The sequence below is a fragment of the Pleurodeles waltl genome, chromosome 3_1, assembly GCF_031143425.1.
Source record: "Pleurodeles waltl isolate 20211129_DDA chromosome 3_1, aPleWal1.hap1.20221129, whole genome shotgun sequence".
Classification (NCBI taxonomy): domain Eukaryota; kingdom Metazoa; phylum Chordata; class Amphibia; order Caudata; family Salamandridae; genus Pleurodeles; species Pleurodeles waltl.
In genome coordinates this window covers 384,207,739-384,227,407 of record NC_090440.1, presented here as the reverse complement: position 1 = coordinate 384,227,407, position 19,669 = coordinate 384,207,739, and the positions used below count along the sequence as shown (strand labels likewise).

Below are 19,669 nucleotides of genomic sequence, written 5' to 3'. Positions count from 1 at the left end.
GCGAACATCCTGCTGTGTGCAGCGTGGTTTGGTAATTTTGTGTGAGCTGTGGTTTTCTAAGGTTGCTGAGTGAGTTATGAACTGTGGTCCTAACCACAAATTTTGGATTTCAGTGTTTTTTTTTTTTTTTGTTTTAATTTGGAATCGTAACTGGATTATAACAGCATTTTTTAAGCGAATTTTTAAAGTTCTAACAACATGTTTAGGAGTCATACCCAATGGTAATCATAAAGTAACACAACCTTTGTTTTTTTAATTTGTGCAAATAGATATATATGTATATATATATTTATTGTCAAACAAAAGCTACCGGGGTATTAGAGTTGGGAAACAGAACAGCAAGAAAAGAGAAATTCACTAAAAAAAACTAAGGTTACAGGGACGTTATATTCAGATTCAGCTTTCACATGCACAATGCCATAGAAATGCAGCTGTTATAGTTAGAGCTATTTCAAGTAACTGTAACTCACGCCCTAAGATGTAACTCACGGCCTCGCCATGCACAGTTTTCTCCTCAATAATTTTTCTGCAAATGTTACAGTGATATTATCAATGAGGTCATAGAAGGTGTCATGAGTGATGTAATATTTGGGGGAATTAGCAGTGCATGTCAATCGCGCAAGTTATAGTTACCATAGGGCATGAGTTATAGGTACTTCAAATAAGTAACTACAACAGCTTAATGTCTATGGTTTTGTGCGTGTAAAATTTGCACCTACCTATACAGTCCCTGTAACCTTTGTTTTTAATGAATTTCTAAGATTTTTAAATTTAGTGAATTTCTAGGGTTTACTTAACATTAAGTAAGTTGCCCTTCGCAATGCATGGTGGGAGTTGGGGGGGGAAGGGTGGTGGACACAGAGCCTGCCATTGTGCTGCCCCAACCAAGCTTGCTGTTCCTGCCGCCTCCCTCCTTTGCCATCCATTGTACAAGTCCATGCCCCTGCTCCCTCATTACAGCCCTGTGTGGCCGTTGTTCTGCCACTGACCTTACTGCCTGCCCTGAACAGTTACTTTGCTTCCCCAGCCACCTCCTCCCTACCCTCTGTTGTTCAAGTCCATGCATGAGACCCTTCCCTCTTGCCCTGAATGGTCTGATGTGCTGCCACTGCCCACTCCTCCTGACCTCCGTTGTCCGATTCTATACTCCATCATTGCCCTTCTACTTAGCCTCTATGCTTAGCTTGCTTAGTTTAGCAGAGCCCATGTCCCTGCCCCATTCTTCCTTCCCTCCATGAGCCAATGAACCATACTTGCCAACATTTGGAACTTGGTAAGAGGGAGGTTTTGAGAAAAAGAAACTGATGAATTGATTTTTCCCCTTTGACCTACACTGAATAGGAGGAGACAGGAGACAGACAAAATAAAGTCCTTTTGGACTTCAAAACATCAGGGAGTCTCCTGCCTGAATCAGATCTGTTGGCGTGTATGGTTGTACAGCCCACTGCCTCTTCCTTCTGCCCTCAATGGTCTGTTATATTGTCACAGTCACTCTTGCCTGTCCTGTATGGATGGTTTGCTGCCCCTGCCCTCCATAGTCTGTTGTGCTGTCACTGTCCCTCCAGCTTTCCTAGCGTGGTCAACTTGTTGCCTCTGCACCCTCCTTCCTGCCCTCAATTATCCGAGTCCATTCCCCTGACCTCTGCCTCCCCACAGTATTCTAATGAACAACTAGACTGCTAACATTCTATATTTATTACAAAAGTTGGCTTGATGTAATCAAAACTAAACCATTTCCTTTAGAAATTATAAACATGGGAGGGTCTTATTCCCATAGAAATTATGGTTAGTACTCTAAAAAACTAAGATGAGGACATATTTTACGAGTTCTCAAATAGCGACAAAGCACTTTTAAATTATTTGCTATCTTTATGTTTTTTTATCTAGTTGATCACTTGATTATAGGTTACATATAGGACAGAGGATGAGGAGTTAGGGCCAGAGCTGCAAACTTTGCAACTGGGGAACCAGGTTTGAGTATTAGCATCAGCTCAACATACTGTGATTCTGGACAAATGACTTTGGGTTTCATTACAACTGTAGTGGTCCGAGGACTGCCACACTTGTGGTGACTGTTGGACCGCCGCACTCCAGGCGGTCAGACTGCCACATTATAACCCTGGAGGGAAGACCCACTAGGGGACCACCCTCACTGCCAGGAACATCGTTCCCAGCAGGCTGACGGCAGTCTGAGTTGTACTCAGCTACAACAGTGCTGAACTCAGCGCCACCATGCTGATTCCAACTCAGCTTTCCACCAGCCCTTCCATGGTGCTCACCCCACCATGGAAAGGCTGGCAGAAAGCCAGTGCCGGGGCCCCTGCACTCCTCAAGCCCATGGCATGGGCAGTAAATGGGCACCCCTGCCCTGCATCATCAGAAAGTGCACTGTCTGCTTTGCGATGACGTCCTCCCTGCGACTTTGGCAGTCAGCTTGTCTGACTGCCAAACTCATGAGGCCCCTAATCTCCACATGCCTAAAACCAAGATGAATGTGTCCTTGTGTAATGAAACTGATGCTCATGTAAAGCACTCCAATACCTCAGGGTCAAATCTGGCCTATATAAAATACAAATGAAACAAACAAATGAAACAAACAAATGAAGTGTTCTGCATGCTTCAGTCATTTGGCTATACTTGGGCTACATTTGGGTGATATTTGTGCTCTTTGTTCACTGGTGGCCTCCTTGGGAGACGTATTTCTCATGAAGCTCCCCAATTTCCTCATTTACTGCAGTATCCTCTGTAGAAAATGCTTTCAGTTTCCACTTCAATTCCATTAAGATGGCGTTCAGATGTGCCACACTTTTGGCATCAATTCAGAATGTCAGCACTCTAGTTGCTCATTAGAACACTGTAGTAAAGCTACTGATCACCAGGGAGTTAACTGGCCGTCTGCTGCTGGTGGTTAAAATTAATGTTCCAACCTGCATGTCAGAGTGTTTTAATGAAATAGAAAAGGAAGCTATTTTTGAACTCATTTAAAACGTGTCCTAATTTTTCCTTTCTACAGCACTAACCATAATTTTTATGACAAAATGAACACCCTCAGTTTGTTCATTTCTAAACTGAATGTTTTAGGTTGTATTAGTTTGATTCAATCAAGATGGTCTCAGCTGTCTCAAACTTTTGAAATAAGCAACACTGTTAGCATGCTAGTTGTTCTTTAGAAATACTCTGTGAGGCTGAAGTAGAACACATGGGAATCAACTGACAGGATGCTTCTATTAGAAGTACGTTTTCCTGAAAATGTCAGACTTTATTCTCATATGGCTGAGGAAGATAGTGTGAATTTACAGGAAATATGCTTTCATTTTAACTTCTGAAGCACCTTTCCTAACCTCTATGGGAAAACCATGAGAAAACAGTTTTCTCTCAAACAAGATACATGAAATCCCAGCAGAAAGCTTTTTCACAGGGTAAAACTACATTAGAACACACCACAATTCCTAAAATTAGTATGGTACCATCAACAAATGATTTATATTGTAATGAAAATCTGGTATCACCCTTTATACATTCTCCTTTTTGTTACCCTCAAACCCTGCAAATTACTACAATATATTTCAATAGGGTGCTGTCATGTATATTGGTCCCAAGATCACCAGGAGATCTGAGATTAGGCTCCGCCCAGATATACACATTTATTTTTCCTTTAATAACTCAAAAACTCCTGATACGATTTACACCAAATAACAAAAGCACACTTTCTGGACCAAAAGCTACATTTCTGCCAAATTTGGTGTAATTCTGTCCTGCAGTTTGGGCTGTAGTCATGTCTAAAAATCCCTATGGAGAGTGCATTGCAGAAAAAAGTATTTTAGGACCCCTCTTTTTCTCTGCACAACTTGACAAATCACCCTGAAACTTTCAAAACACCAGCTGAAGTGAGTGGCAAACTAGTTTTGAAACTTTCGTAAAGAGTTGTCAAACGGCCCTAAATTTATAAGTAAAACAAAAAATGCTTTTCCTATGTAAACTAGGTCCCAACTATAACTACTGGTGACTGCCAGGAAAGATTAGGGGGGAAAGAAAGAGAGAGAGTGAGAGAGAGATACATATAGAGTTATATAAACATATTCAATGAAAAAACACAGTTAATGGTTATGGCTCTGCAAACACAAAACCAACAAACCAGTGAAATTTGTCAGTTACAATATGCAGCACACAACACACTCCACAGAGGCAGTCTGCAGATCCACTTTCAATCAGGAAACCCTTTTAATTTCCTAATGATGTTACTTATTTTTCCAAACTAAACGCATCTAATGGTATGCTTCTGATCTTATCTATTATACTTTTACTTCTGATTAATGCTTCCCAATATGACCACATATTTTCCATAGATATTCCCACAGCAATATGATACTTTTGGATTCTGTTAAACTTAATCCCCGTCTCGCCACTTGCACTTCCAGATAATCAAACAAGACAAAAGTTAAGTAGCGATTTATCATGTATTTAATACTCAGTTTCTAAATGCAAAAAACTGCATTGCGTTTTTAGATTGCCTAATATCATCACAGAGATCATTGTATATATTCTTGAAAACTAAAAGTAACATACACTGTATTTGTCTGCAGCTTCCATACACACGTTGACTGTTGAATGGGCTGCACTCTGCTAAAGGCATACTTTCACATACATAAACACCTACGAAAAACACTTGTGTAAAGGCATTTTATGGTTCAAATCTACTTGCAAATATAAACAAAAAAATTGTCCTGTTTTGGTTCTCAGCACCTGCGTCACACCAATGTGCCACATGAAGAAAGTTATTTAAATTCATGTTCTACCATGAATGCATTATGGTTCTACTAGAGCTAATGAACTAAAATGGATAATTATTTTGGTTAGAAGAGTTTGAGTAGATAGGAACTAAAATGAGCTGTAAATTATAGATTTATTATTTTTGTGAATGATGCGATCACCACAGTGGAAAATCAAATCACCTAAAGTGTGCAGAGAGCATTTGCAGGTTGAGTTTAATATGAAGTCAGTGGGTGTCTCCACAGAACACCAGCTAAAATTGTATCTTGGAGGCATCAGAACGTTTGTTGCAGCATCCATGTATCACACATGGATGACAAAGAAAAACAATCTAGGACTCTATTGGCCAAAAAGAACTGGGCGGATTCATGGAAATGTTGTGTGGACCCATAGACTACAAATAATGGTAGTCAATGAGGATTCATAAATTAAGTTGAAATTCTGATCGAACAGCATATTCATGCGAATTTACTTACAGATAGTTTTCTATTTTCTACCCCTTGTCACAGGGATGGAAACTTCACAGCCTCTTATATTAATGCTTTATTCAACAGAAAAATAAATCATCCTCACTAGTATATATCAATGAAATGCTGAAATATTCCCTGCATTATTTGCAAATGGCATTCAGTGGTGTTTTCCAACAGATCCTTATTGTAACAAAGGTATTTCAATTGAGAGTTCGACTAGATCCAGCACTGCAGTTTAATTTAGTGAAGTGAGAATTTTAAGAATGTTCTGTGACAGCTAAGGAAATTAAATAGGCTCCTTATGGTAGAATCGTTAGTCAACACCATGTATACAGTGTAGACATTTGTGAGGTTTCTCAGTGTTTCTTGCACTCAAAAACATAACTTAATGGGTAAGGTTTTGTTGTGCCATCAAGCTCTTCTTTTTAATGACGCATATATCCCATTTTGTGGGCAGCAAATCATGGTATAACAGGGTGGTGATTTGTATAGTATTACTGGGGTCATATCAAATTAATTTAAGGCCAAACTAAAGATTCAAGTGAAAACATTTTCATGTATGGCAGCTGAGGATGCATTAACAAGAAAACAGCTACCCTCACAACGTCATAATTAACTGACCTTTTTTTTTTTTGTAAAGGAGTGGAGGGCTGCATCACTTTCCAGCTACGGTAATCAGTAACTAAGCGATTACCAGTTCTGATTTATAGAGGTTCCATTCAGATTTCAATGCTGGCTGTAGCACTGAAACTACTATATTTTGCTCCTTAGCATTCCATTCTGCGATCTTTCAGTCACTCTTGTCCCTCTATAATGTCCTTCCATTTTAAGTTTGTCCGTCTGTCTACAAGGCGCCTTCAAATCACTTCCTAAAGTGGAACTTTTCTAAACCTTTCTACTCAACCAATACCATCCTGCACGAAAACGACTACTAATCTGCACCACATTTCCACTCTGTCCAAGTACACACTGTCTTTTTATGAATGACGAAATCTGCAGGACTCAGTGGAATTAAATTATCCCTTTTCTGACAAGACTTAGAGAATAGGAAATTTCACACTTTCGAAACAAAGCCTTTACCTGCATACAATGTGGTTTGTACCTTAACAAATTAATGTGAGTCATATCTGCAGTTTCACGTCAACTGTACAACACTCTCCTAATCATTGTAATAATGATGTACTTACCAATTTTGAGTTCTTGTGTTTCAGGTGGGAGGGAATCAAATCTTCTTGATCCCACACACATCAATCTTTCCACTCGCTCTGCAGCAATATCCAGTGGACTTGGGAGTTTGTTACACACCATTGCTGAATCATAGTGTTAAAGAATCACAAAACCGCATAATGCACATGACTGCACATGAGCAAGATACATTTTCAGAGGCAGGGTTCTCCCGATTCATTATTTATAAAAAACACTTTTACTACTTAACAATCAGAGGACTGGATGATCTAGCAAACATTATTTAGGAAAATCTGAATGACCATACAATAACTTTGTAGAACCTCATCATATGACTAAGGACCAGATATACGTAAAACCAAATTTACAAAACATGGTAAGAAAATGTGCAAAACATTGTTCAAATCCAGTAAGATTTTGTGAACTGACCTATGTACTAATAGGTCGGTTCACAATCTCACCATTTGGAGTTGGGGTAGATCGCAAATTACGACTCACTCAGATTGAATGCCATCACATACATGGTCAGCAGACCACCACATCTATGATCGCATTTAAATAAAGCTAAATTTTTTTTTATGTAGTCTGTTTTCCTAAAGGGCAGTAGGTCTAAATTTAGGAGCAGACCATTACCCACACTCAAACAACCTTTTTTTTCTTCTTTTTACATTCAAAATGTGTGAAGGGTACTAAACGACTCCATCCTCTTTGCGAATGAGTTACCACCTTTATAAAGAAGTCGATTACCTATCAATGGTTTGCGAATGAAATCACAGTTGCAAATCAAACATACCTATGATTGTGAACTACAATTTATAAGGGTTGCCCTAAATGTGCCCCTCCCACATTGCAATCTGTTATACATTTCTTAACCCACTTTGTGAATCAGTTACCTCTTACCAAATCAGAAAATGGGTTTAGTACATTTAAAAAAAAGTCATTTAAGCAATTTGCAAAACCTGTAATTTGGTAAACGATAGGGTTTGCAATCGCTACACTTCTTCATACTTCTAGCCCATAGTATTACATTTTACCAACTGGAGTTACTCTTTCATACAATTTCAAACGATTTTAGAGAAAGAAGAAATCATCATTATCATCAGTATATAACAATGAAATGCTGAAATATTCCCTGCATTATTTGCAAATGCCACTGAGTGGTGTTTTGGAACAGATCCTTATTGTAACTAAGGCATTTCAATTGAAAGTTTGACTAAATCCAGCACTGCAGTTTAATTTAGTACACTGAGAATTTTAAGAATGTTCCTTGTGATAGCCATGTAGATTAAATTAGGCTCGTTATGGTAGAATCGTTAGTCAACATCATGTGTACAGTATGGACATTTTGGAGGTTTTTCAATGCTTCTTGTACTCAAAAATATAAAATGAATGGGTGAAGTTTTGTTGCGCTATCAAGCTCATCTTCTTAATGATGCATATATCTCATTTTGTGGGAAGCAGATCACGGTATAACAGGATGATGATTTGTATAGTAATAGTGGAGTCACATCAAATTAATTAAAGGACAAATTAAAGATTCAGGTGAAAAGATTTTCATGTATGACAGCTGAGGATGCATTAACAAAAAAACACTTGCATAATATGTACCTTCGGTAATGTTTTTTCTGTTGGATACACTATTTAACTGCAGATTCCTCACCTTAGAATATTCCCCAGGTACCTTGAACTGGAAACTTTTTACAGCAGTGCTTTTGCACGCTGCTAAGTGGCAATGGCCCCATGCCGCCATGGAAGTGATGGCCTGGAGCCGCATATAAGTACCACCCCAGAATGCTAACTTCAGTTTCTTGTCTTTTTCCCTGTCCACACCACCAGGCATGGAGTGTGAACAACTGCTGGTACCAGTGTGTTGAATACTAAGTTGGCACCTTTTTTAATATTAAAATGTACCATTCCTCAGAATGAGGAGATGGGAGAGTGGTGAGGAATCTGCGGTAAACTAGAGTATCCACCAGAAAGGGCTTCACCAAAAATAAGTACTTTGTTCTCCTGATGGATACTTCTAACCACAGATTCATCATCTTAGAATAGATACTCAAGCTGTACCTCGCCAGGTGGAGGGTCTTAGGAGTGCACTCAGATCAATAAGTCTTGCAGGACTGAGCGGGTGAAATGACCTTCCTGACGCACCTGACTATCAAGGCAGTAGTGCTTTGTGAGTGTGTGAACCTACGCCTGTGTCACAGCCTTGCAGATGTCAAAGACAGGGACTCCGAGTACCAAAAGAGTAGGTAGCCTTAGCTCTGGTGGAATGGACACTTAGACTTTCTGGAGGCTGCTTCTTAGCCAATACATTGCAGATGTTAAGGAGGGGCTATTAACCTCAACAGGGTCCTCTATTGCACTACCATACCTTTCTCTGCTCTAGAGAACTCCACAAAAGTTGACTGTCCACTCACTGGTCCTTGATATGATCAACATAAAAACGTAAAGCACTTTTGGGGTTCAGCGTGTGGAACCTCTTCTCTTTTGAGAAGTGAGGGGGACCAAAGAACGCTGACAGAGTGATGGTGTCGCAACATGCAAGGAAGTCATGACTTTTGACAAGAACGCTGAGTGATTCTCTAGCACAAACTTGTCCAAGCAAAAGTTGGTTTATAGCGGTTGCACTGAAATCGCCTGAAGTATACTCATGCACAAGTCAGGAGATCCAGTGAGCAGGTACGTACTGGTTAGAAGTGCGTACTCATGAGAAATGTCAGGCCACGTTAAGGTCCCAGTGAGCCACCATAAACGGTTTGGGAGGAAACACATGCCAAACCTATAATAAATATCATTACAACAGTTGATTTAAGCAAGGATGGTTTTTCTGACAAACGTAAAAAGGCCGACAAATAACTCTTTATGGTGCCCACCGCAAGACCCTGTTTGGCCAAATATAAAAAAGGATATCCAACAGCTTGGGAATGCCAGGATTCAAATTTGTCCTAGCATCGATGGATTTCACGAAAGGTTACCTGGCAGTAAGGATGACATCCACCATTTCAGGCATCAGATCAAACAAAGTGAGTTGCGGCCAGTGAATCTCAACAAATGTAGGTGTAAATTGCACAGATTCAGCTGGAAGAACCTGCCCTGTTGGTGAGACAGCAGATTCTCAAAAAGTCATTTGCAGATTGGAGGACAGATGCTAATGTCCAAGAGTTTCATACACCACGGTCTTGTGACCCAATCCAGAGCCACCAAGATGGCTTGGGCCTAATCATTCCCTATCTTCTTCAGAACTTGGAGCACGAAGGAATACAGGAGTCAAATGTTTCAGTGCAACCAGAACACATCTCCTAAAGTATCAATCAATCAAAAAATTTGTAGAGCACGCTACTCACCCGTGAGGGTCTCAAGGCGTTGGGGGAGGGGAAACAGGAGGGAGGGTCACTGATCGAACAACCATGTCTTGAGGTTCTTTCTGAAGACCAGTAGGTTTTTGGTTTTGCGAAGGTCGGTGGGGAGGGAGTTCCAGGTTTTGGGGGCGAGGTAGGAGAAAGACCTGCCTCCTGTGGTGGTGCGTTGGATGCGGGGGACTGTGGCTAGGGCGAGGTCGGCTGATCGGAGGTTGCGTGTGGAAGTTAACTCTTTCATTGAGGTAGGTTAGGCCGGTGTTGTGGAGGGATTTGTGTGCGTGAATGAGGATCTTGAATGTGATTCTCTTGTCTATGGGGAGCCAGTGAAGGGAATTGAGGTGTGGTGAGATTCGTTTGTGGCGGGGGAGGCCAAGGACGAGGCGTGCGGCTGTGTTCTGGATTCTCTGGAGTTTGCGTTTGAGTCTGAGTGTGGTGCCGGCGTAGAGGGTGTTACCGTAGTCCAGTCTGCTGCTGATGAGTGCGTGGGTGACTGTCTTTTTAGTTTCTGGGGGAATCCATTTGAAGGATTTTTTTTTAGAGTGCGGACTGTGTGGAAGCAGGAGGAGGTTAGAGCATTGATTTGCTGTGTCATGGAGAGGGAGGGGTCGAGGATGATGCCGAGGTTGCGTGCGTGGGTTGCGGGGGTGGGTGCGGGGCCTAGGACGGTGGGCCACCAGGAGTCGTCCCATGTGGTTTTGTTGGGGCCGAAGATGATGATCTCGGTTTTGTTTGAGTTGAGCTTGAGGTGGTTAGTGGTCATCCAGTTGGCGGTGTCGAGGAGAGCAGCGTGTAGGTTGGTTTTGGCGGTGGTGGGGTTGCGGGTGAGGGAGAGGGAGAGGATGACTTGGGTGTCATCTGCATAGGAGAGGATAGTGATTCCGTGTGCTCGGAGGATGTTGGCTAGGGGGGTCATGTAGAAAGTATGATCTAGTTGACACTCCAATGCACAAACCTTTCAACACTACACAGTCTCAAAAGAGACAAAAAGATTTAACAAGGGATCTGTGCATTGTTGGAAGATGCACAGTACCATTTTGAGATGAAGACACCATTCATGACCTGAGAGACACCGCCTCATCTGGTGGTCCGCTCTGGGACTTTGCAAGGTGGTTTGCGACCCTGCTGCTCCAACCACCTCCACCTCCACAGACCCTACCAGTAAAGGGACACAAAATCCATTTCCCCCTACTTGCAGCAGTAAAACACAACAGTGGTGTTTTCAGTGAGAACTAGCACCAGCCTCCCTTGGATGGACAGCAGGAAGGACTTCAGAGCCAAACGAATATCCTGCAACTACAGAAGACTACCATGGATCTGGCCTTCTGCCAGGGTCCCCTGACTTCCACCTAGCTTAAATGATCTCCCCAGCCCAGAAGAGACAGGTCTATCCCAATCAAGAGCTCTAGGTGAGCATTGGAGAGGCGCCTGCTCCGTTCCAATTCCATTCAAGCAGCCACCACTGCATATCTCAAGCCATCTTCTCTGAAATCTGGATGGTATGAGTCACATAGACTTGTTATTGGAACTGCACATTCTAGTGCAGAGCCCACATGTGCCACCTGGCATAGCTGGCAAGGTTGCAGGAGGCTAAGAGACCAAGAAGTCTCAGAACCACTCTCATCATGATCCAATATCAAGCCTGAAACATCTGGATCATAGCCCGAATGTCCTGGACACATTCCACCAGAGGGAAATTCCTGAACTCCACTGTGTCCAAGATTGCTCCAATGAATCAAAGCCTCTGTGTGAAGCAGTCACGTGGTACTGCGACTCATTGACAGTGAACTCAAGAGAAGTTCGCCATCATCCGAAGGTGGTACACAACTGAATCTACAACGACCCACCTTCCACTGAAAGTCATCGAAGTAGGTGAAAACTGGTATCCCGACCTCCAAATATGGGCATCGACCACTGTCATCACTTTTGTGAATACCTGAGGGACACTGATGAGAACAAGGAGAGCACAGCAAACTAAAAATGCTTCTGGCCTACCTTGAACTGCAAATAACATCTTGGGAGTGCAGGATGGGCATATAAAAATACACATTTAGCAGGTCCAAGAACACCATCCAGTCATCCGGGCCAGGGCCAGACAGCATCTGGGCTAAGGTAAGCATTCTAAATTTGTCCTTTAGCACAATGGCATTAAGAAGCCAGAGGTCCAAACCAGGCCTACCTTTTTGTTTTGAATGAGGAAATCGGGAGAACAGCAACCTGCTCATTTTTCTGAGTCCAGAACCCTCTTGATGACATTACAACCACATCTCCTGTAAGAGACTGCACAGTTGCGCTTCTGACATTCGCTCTGGAATGGGAAGAATAGTAGGTGGGGCAGAAAGAAACAGAATGCAGAGACTTTTGGAATAACCTTTAGAACCCATCTGTCGGACGTGATGGATCGCTAACCTGAGAATTAATATTGAATCCTGCCACCCACCAGTTGGTTATGGGCCACGAAAGACAAACTAAAGTGGTTTAGTGGTCACTGTAGCAGGGAAAGAGACGCTGGAAGGCTGATGCTCCTGCTGGCTCGCACAATGCCTGTCAGACCTACATCCACAGCCTTAGAAGGGCTGAGCTGCTTGATGCACCGATCACAAAGGCTGCCTTTGTCTGCACACCAGCCCCCTGGAATAACCTATAAACTTTCTAAACTGACGCAGAAACTGTTTGGCAAGTGTCAACAGACCCAAAGACTGCACTTCGCTCTACTGTTCTTAAAGTGCTCAAATGCAGAATTGCCTTCACACCTAAAAGGTGGGGCGCATTAAAGGTCATATACATGACAGACTCCTGTACGTCAGTGGAGAATCCTGTGGAATACATCCATGAGTGTCGACGAAGTACAACACCAGTACCGACTGCTCTACCCAGGGACTCCGTATTGTTGAGACCTGCGCAGATAACGTATCTGGCCACATCCTTTCCATCACAAAACATCTAGGCTAAAGAGGCCCTAAGGTCTTTAAGGACTGCTGGCAAAATCTCACTGGCCATGTCCTTTAAGGCACTTGTTTAATGACCAAGCAAAGAAACAGTATTTAGGGATCGCAGTGCCAGACTGTCTGAAGAAAACATATGCTTAGCAACAATCCTCTTAGATTCACTATCAAGATCAGTACTTACAGTTCTAAGTCTGTACAATACGGCTCTCAGGGTGGGGTGCCTTGCGATAAAATCCAGGTCACTAGACGCGGCCGGTCTCTGATGTCTGTCCACCTGTCTATTCACAGGCCTATTCAAAGGGTGGCAACAACAAGCCCTCAACGAGGTGGCCATCAAAATATCAGAGATGGCATTATTAAAAGGAAGCAAAGACGCAGCCGTAGCTGGCACAGGCTGTAAAATCACTGTTAGATTATTTGTTGTGGTCTCAAATGAGGGTAGTTTCAATTCTAGAGTCTTAGATGCTCATTGGATCACCACTGCAAATGAGGCACTGTATTTACTTGGTGGCCCAAGGCGGAAGCCAAGGACTGTCTCATGCAAGTTGCAAACCCCATAGGGATTCTACAGATCCATGAATAAGGCATAGTAAGTGAAGGGAGGGGGAGCAAGCCATCTCAATCATCACCCTACCCTCAATATCTTGGGATGCCCCATGGCCTGGCATTAGGTCAGAGTCAGAAGTAATAAGATAATTAAGCCTCTGCTGGTATGTCCAGTGTGGCAGAGGCACTGGGTTAGAGTCAGGTTCCATGACGACCAGTTACACATTTATGATTTCATAGTGCAACATCGGTCAAGCTTGGGACGAAGTTGGGATGTGGTCCAACACTGGCATCAGGTCCTCTTCTGGCGCTGGTGGGACTGGCACCAGCATTGGTGCAGAATGGAGCAGCTTGGATCTTGGGACCAGAAAACAAGTCTTAAGTGTTCGTACAAGCCTTGTAATGGGTCTCAATGGGACAGTCGGCATTGGGGGTGGACCAGGAAGCAATAATTAGAATAGTGGCCTCTGTGGTTTCCTATGGAATGAAGGTGTGCCAGAGGAAACCTGAAGCACGCTAAAAGTCTACAGCATTGCCTTCTTCAAAGCCCTCAATCTGCTGTGGGGTCAACAACCTAAGAAACTTGAGGAGGCCATGGCAGGAGACCTAGAAGGGATACAAAAACTAATATCATGACATCCTCGTACCTTTTATCTGGAATCAAAGTAGAGGGATGGGATCGAGTGCTGCTTCACTTTTTTATGCTTGCGCTTGGGCTTACCACAAGACTTTTTGCGTAAAGTTTAGCAGTCGCAGGACAGGTCTCAAGGCGAGGACCATTTCCAGCCCTTGAAATGTGAGCTGAACTCATGCAAAAGTCACAATTTTTTTTTTAATTCAGCAATATACAGCTTCACTTCCTGGGTTCGGATTGCCTTCGGGTGCACTTATCATACAACTTAAGTGTTGTGGCCCGAGTCCAGACACTAAAAGCACGCCTTGTGCAAGTTTGTGACAGCATCTGCTTCCTGCAGTCGTGGCATAGCCTGAAACATCGTTTTGGATAATCTCCTATCACACTGGTTTTCAAATCATTTTATAAGTCATCAGAAAACTGATAAAGTTAGATGGAGAGCTACAGATCTGTTTTGGTAAAGGAGCTGATACAAAGGAACTGAAAACAGTGTGCAGGGTAGCACTTATACGCACCTCTGCTCCATCACTTTCGGGATACAGAGCCTTGTGGTGGACCAGGAGCACTCCTGTAATATGTTAATATGTTGCCACCTGGAAAGTATTCTAAGGTGAGAGATTTCTGGTTAGAAGCTTCCATCAGAAGTTGTATTCCAAGGAAAATCTCCTGTATTTAAATATGCCTGTTTGTTATCAACACATTTTATAATATCTACATGTTTACGGCACCATTGTTCATACTGAATCAATGCATCCCATGATTAGATTGTCCTTTCATGAATGCAAGGGATACTAATAGTGGTAGATTCCTACATTCAAGAATAATTTAATTTCTTATGCGCTTTGGAATGTTTTTAATTGTTGACAGAGTGAATCTTTGACATGCTTATGGAAACTGGTACTACTGGGTGATTATGTTAATGTTTTCATAGTTTAATTTAACCTATAATACACTATTGATAACTTTAAAAAAACACTAATATTCAATCCAACCAAATACATATATAAGCATTTTACAAAAAGTTCACTAAAATATAGGTCACACATGAACAATACATGTTAAAAAAATGTAACTCAAAAAGAATTGATTCACTCCAAAAGCGTGCTTTGATCATGGGAATGAAGTTGACAATAAAAGGTAATCCGCATTCACTATCAGGTGGCCTTCACAATTTACATTTTACTATACACCGATTTTTATGCAACACTAGGAGGACGGGACATGGTCAGAGCATCTGGAGATCATTACTTGACTATTGGTCGTGATCCGATTATCCAAAACATTATGTTACTTGTTTTTACTTTTGGGCCTAATAACTGAATTCCCCGTTTTAACATAACAATACTGATAGATTTGTGGTTTAGGTGGGGATTACGCACCTTATACAAAGGCTACAATGTGACCGGTGAACTGCTGATAGATTAAGAGGATAGAGGCCTCATGCAAGAGTCTATAAGGGCAGTGTGATTGCACAGTACAATTACTGGTAGTACCAATAGATCCGGATAGCATTTTTAATCCTGGCTAAAACATTTAAAAAAGCCTGCTGCAGCATAAAAAAAAATATATACTTTCTGTGTACAATTTATATGAGATACAGAACTTACCGTGTTACATTACAAGGGAAGCACACCATAGGAGGTTGAATGACACATCAACCGTCCACGGCATGAGGTGAGAGGAATACTCTCCTAGGCAGAGTCAAAGTTCGCTCTAAATACATTTTAAAGTGCTGCTAACAGGTTACAGTTGACAGCTCTGCTGTCAAGCCAGATCTAAAAATCTACTTTTTTTTGCAGTCTGGGTAAATTGAACTATAATGGGCATTCAGACCTGAAATAGTTGTAATTAGTGTCACTACCCTCCTTTAATGGCATGAAAGGAAAGCGCTTTCTCTTGCTAAGCAGGAATGCGTGAGTCAATCTGATATTAAAAAAAGACCACCTTATGTCACTATAATGCATTACGTCACTTGAAATAGCATAAGCTGTATGTCTGTTTTCACAGAATAGCTATGTGGGGGGGGTCAAGAAATATTAGGAGAGCGCATACATTGCTACTGTGGAGGGGAGTAGTGTATATTATATTGGTGCAATGTCTCACAACAAACAGTATCACCTAGTATAGTAGTTCCCAGCCTGTGGTCCTGGGACCCACGGGATCCGCAAAGCCTCCTCAGGGGGTCCATGACTGCTTAGAATGTTAAATAATATTAACAGATTAGGTCTCCAGTTTTCAGTAATGACTCAGTGGGGGGGGTGGGGGGGGACCTCTGGATTCGAATAAAGATTCAGTGGGGGTCCTCGAGCTCCAGTAATGATTATTTGGGGGTCCACAGAAGTCAAAACGTTGGGAACCACTGACTTAGTAGATGTCAACCAAAACTCAAACCCTGAGTAAAAAGGAAACATTGTAACAAATTGTGCTACCAAAAGTGTATATGAAAAAACATTCTTAAAGCGAGTAAGAGGGTTGATATGTGCAGTTGTTAAGCACACACTTCAGAATAAACAGGGTCTATGAAGCACATCCTTTATTTCATCTATTGGGAACTCCTTACTTCCAAGTCTGACTTAAAAGAAGCGTTGGATATTCAATGTGAAAAAATAGACAGGTGGTATAAAATTCCTAATTTGTAAAATGAAAGAAAATCTGGCCTTCTTTAAACCTGTCCATCCATTACAGCTGCACTGCTTATCACTTCTCCCACTGTAAAAGTCGTTTCGGTAACTGACGTAATTCAGCTTCAAGAATTTAAAAATATCACCGGTTTCAGAGCAGTTTCCATAAAAACCTCACCACCCCTTACTTCTCCAAAACACCTTCTGTAGTCATGACAAATATCTATTCAATAGAGCAGTTTTTCCTTTAACACAAAGAACATTACTTGAAAATAGTGGTAAACCGTGAACTAGGATACACAGCACCGCCTGGGAGACGGGTAACCACTGACTGCAGATAGCACGAAGATGGACTTTGGGATCTGCATGGCGAGACTCCCGGGCACCGATTTTTAATCCCAGTAAACTGACCATTTTTTCAATTTTCTCATTCTCCCTAAACACGAGAGAAACATAATTGTGAGAATGGTATGCTGTAAAAAGCATGAAACATGTGCCAAACAATGAAAAGAAATACAAAGACTTTTAATTTTCTTATTACCTATTCATCACTGCATCGTATAAACTCCAAATGTTGTCTAGTACCAGCTGCACAAAGAGAGGTTTCTTTCCTTTCAACTGTTCGAAAACAGAAATGTTACAAGCAAAATTAAAGCACCCAGATAAATTCGAATTATAATTTACAGCAAACATAACGAAAATGCATTCTCCTAACTATAGTTACCTTTAAAAGATGTCCCATTAACATCGGTGAAATACTGTTTAGCTAATTGTTATATTTATATGCAGATACACTGCAAACTGGACTATGTGGAGACATGAAAAATACACAAATTTGAAGTACGAGTAACAGTAAATGTGTTGTTTGGGAAAAAAACATACATTTGGTGTCGTATTGTTATATTTTGCGTACAGGCTCTTCTCAAATGAAGAAAATAGCCCATATTGCCAGGTGCTAAAGGCAGTATCATAAGGTCATCCAGCTGATCCTGGCCATTCAGTGTTCTACAAAGGATAACTATGAGAATGGCAGATAAACAAACAAGCATGCATCTCAAGGAACAACCCGTTTTGTGGTCTTAACAGTAAGCGACGAGGCTCAATCATGCTGATCCCAATGCCTGAGTAAAGGAAACCGCTGTGTGAGAGTAGGCTCAAACTCTAGAGTTAATGCCAAAGGAGAAAGAAAACGAAAACAAGGGTATTACTGCCAATGCACAATGTCAACAAATGGAAATACAGTACCAGGAAAGCTGAACACAAACTATGGCATTTGAGAATAATACTGCTCACACAATACAATAATGAATATGGGTAAATCAAAGGGTAGGGAAAGCAACATTAACCAGCACTGTAAAGTAACTTAATTGATCAAGCAATTAAAAAGTTCTAGATTAAGTCATATGCCAAAATATGTAAACACTAAATACATATTTGAAGGGATTCCAATCGCGCCTCCATCGGTTCATTAATGCTCTCTTCATTACAAATCCATAAAAGGGGGAAAGAAAACCTAGAACTCCTTGCAGCAGATTGGAGCTACTGACAAATTTGAAGATAGGAATGTGTCTCAACTGTAACTTCTGAGAGGTGAACAGTCAGAAAGTGTGTATTTGGAAACTGCTTGGCAATTGATTGTGCTCAAGTGGGACAGAACTCTAACTTTGTGTTCTTTGCTGAATGTGAGCACAGATGAATATGCTCTGGTATTCACAATCTGACTGTGGTCTTTGTTTATCAAACCTGTGTGCTTTTCCTCTGGGTACTTTCTAGGGCAGCCAGAGTTGCATATAGTTTGTGGTGAGATGGCAGAATGTTGAGGTTATTCAGTGTTAAGCAGCTGATAAGAGAATTTTTTAAAAATTTTTTTTAACAAAAGTATCAGAGCCCCTCTCATGCTAGCTCAAAGGCCTTCAAACTGTAGGGCCCCCCACCCTGGATGTCTGTGGTTGTATTACCAGTGGGTGCAAATGCCCAAGCACTTGTAAACGAAGATGGCCTGCAAGCCAACCTTGTTTATCTGGAAGGTTTATAGTAATTCTTCAATTACATCCTGTGGGTGAAGTGCATTAAAAGGTAAGGGAACTGTCATTCTGAGTACGAGTGGGTGCAAGATCCATAAATGTAGGGACAAGGTCAAAGACGTGGCTAAAAGGAGAACATTTTTTTTTCTAGAATTTTTTTTACCTTCAAGTAACAGCATTTAGAAATAAAGCACTCACGTTAAATTAAACATAAATGAAAGTCCTATTAATTGGAAGGGAATGCACTCTTTAACCTTAAGGAAACTCAAGTGGTTAATACGACCACTGTGTGTAACCAGAGAAACACTGAATTGAATCCTGATTGGAGCAATAAAGAATGGAGAGTTGTGATTTTATTCTACTAGGATGTCTCTGCCTGTGACAGAAAGCACTGTCAATATATAAGTCATTTTAAAATTGAACTACACACAGTATTAATTAGGTTGCTGCAAAGTGATTTAGTGTTTAGGATAATCAAGTGGAATCAAAATATATTTTGGTAATACTATACTTAGTGTAGGCAGTTATATTATTACCAATTAAAAGAACACACTCCAGGTGGCAGTGAGAAGAGCAGTAGGGTTGTATTCAGCTGCAGAGCCCTGTTCATCTGCATCCCTGAGGCTTCAGAGTAATGATCCGGTAGAAAGAAGATTCAAAGAGACAGCCAAGAGGGGAGGGTGATTACAAATGGACAGAGATAGCTTTCTGGGCACAGGTGACTTATGAGGGCTGTTTATTTCTTTTAAGGGCCAGCACTACCATTAGTGCAGCAGATGCAGTGGGACTGACACCAGAGGTGTGAGGGCCACTGCACTGTATTTACGGCTGTCTTACTACCAAAAAGGGGAGGGGGTGTCCATTTTACAGAGCAGCATTAGGAGCCTTTTAGGGTCACCCTTGTTGTACAGGACCCACGCAACCGAGGTGCAATATACAGGTTTTACTTTTTTTTTTTTTTTTTTAAACAAAAGGGACAGACAGACAGCTTTGGGCCTCATGCCTAGGAGTGATGGCCCAGATGAGAGAGCAGGAGTCAGGCAGTACTGCAGGACGTTAGGTATCATTGGTGCTATAGCTGCAGTAGCGCTGGAGCTCAGTGCTGTAAGGGG

The 19,669-nt window shown here is 41.6% G+C and overlaps 1 protein-coding gene across 4 annotated transcripts in view; it reads right to left on the bottom strand.

The window, feature by feature from the left end:
* The window catches only part of EFL1 (elongation factor like GTPase 1), a 770,553-nt gene that overhangs the window by 606,223 nt on the left and 144,661 nt on the right, over positions 1 to 19,669 (bottom strand). For all 4 annotated transcript variants that reach the window (XM_069222577.1, XM_069222575.1, XM_069222574.1 and 1 more), the window contains exons 9-11: positions 17,075 to 17,151; positions 16,833 to 16,969; positions 6,428 to 6,550 (exon numbers count right to left, since the gene is read on the bottom strand). In XM_069222577.1, coding sequence (XP_069078678.1) covers positions 6,428 to 6,550; positions 16,833 to 16,969; positions 17,075 to 17,151 — 337 coding nt within the window. The remainder of the gene's footprint in view (positions 1 to 6,427; positions 6,551 to 16,832; positions 16,970 to 17,074; positions 17,152 to 19,669) is intronic.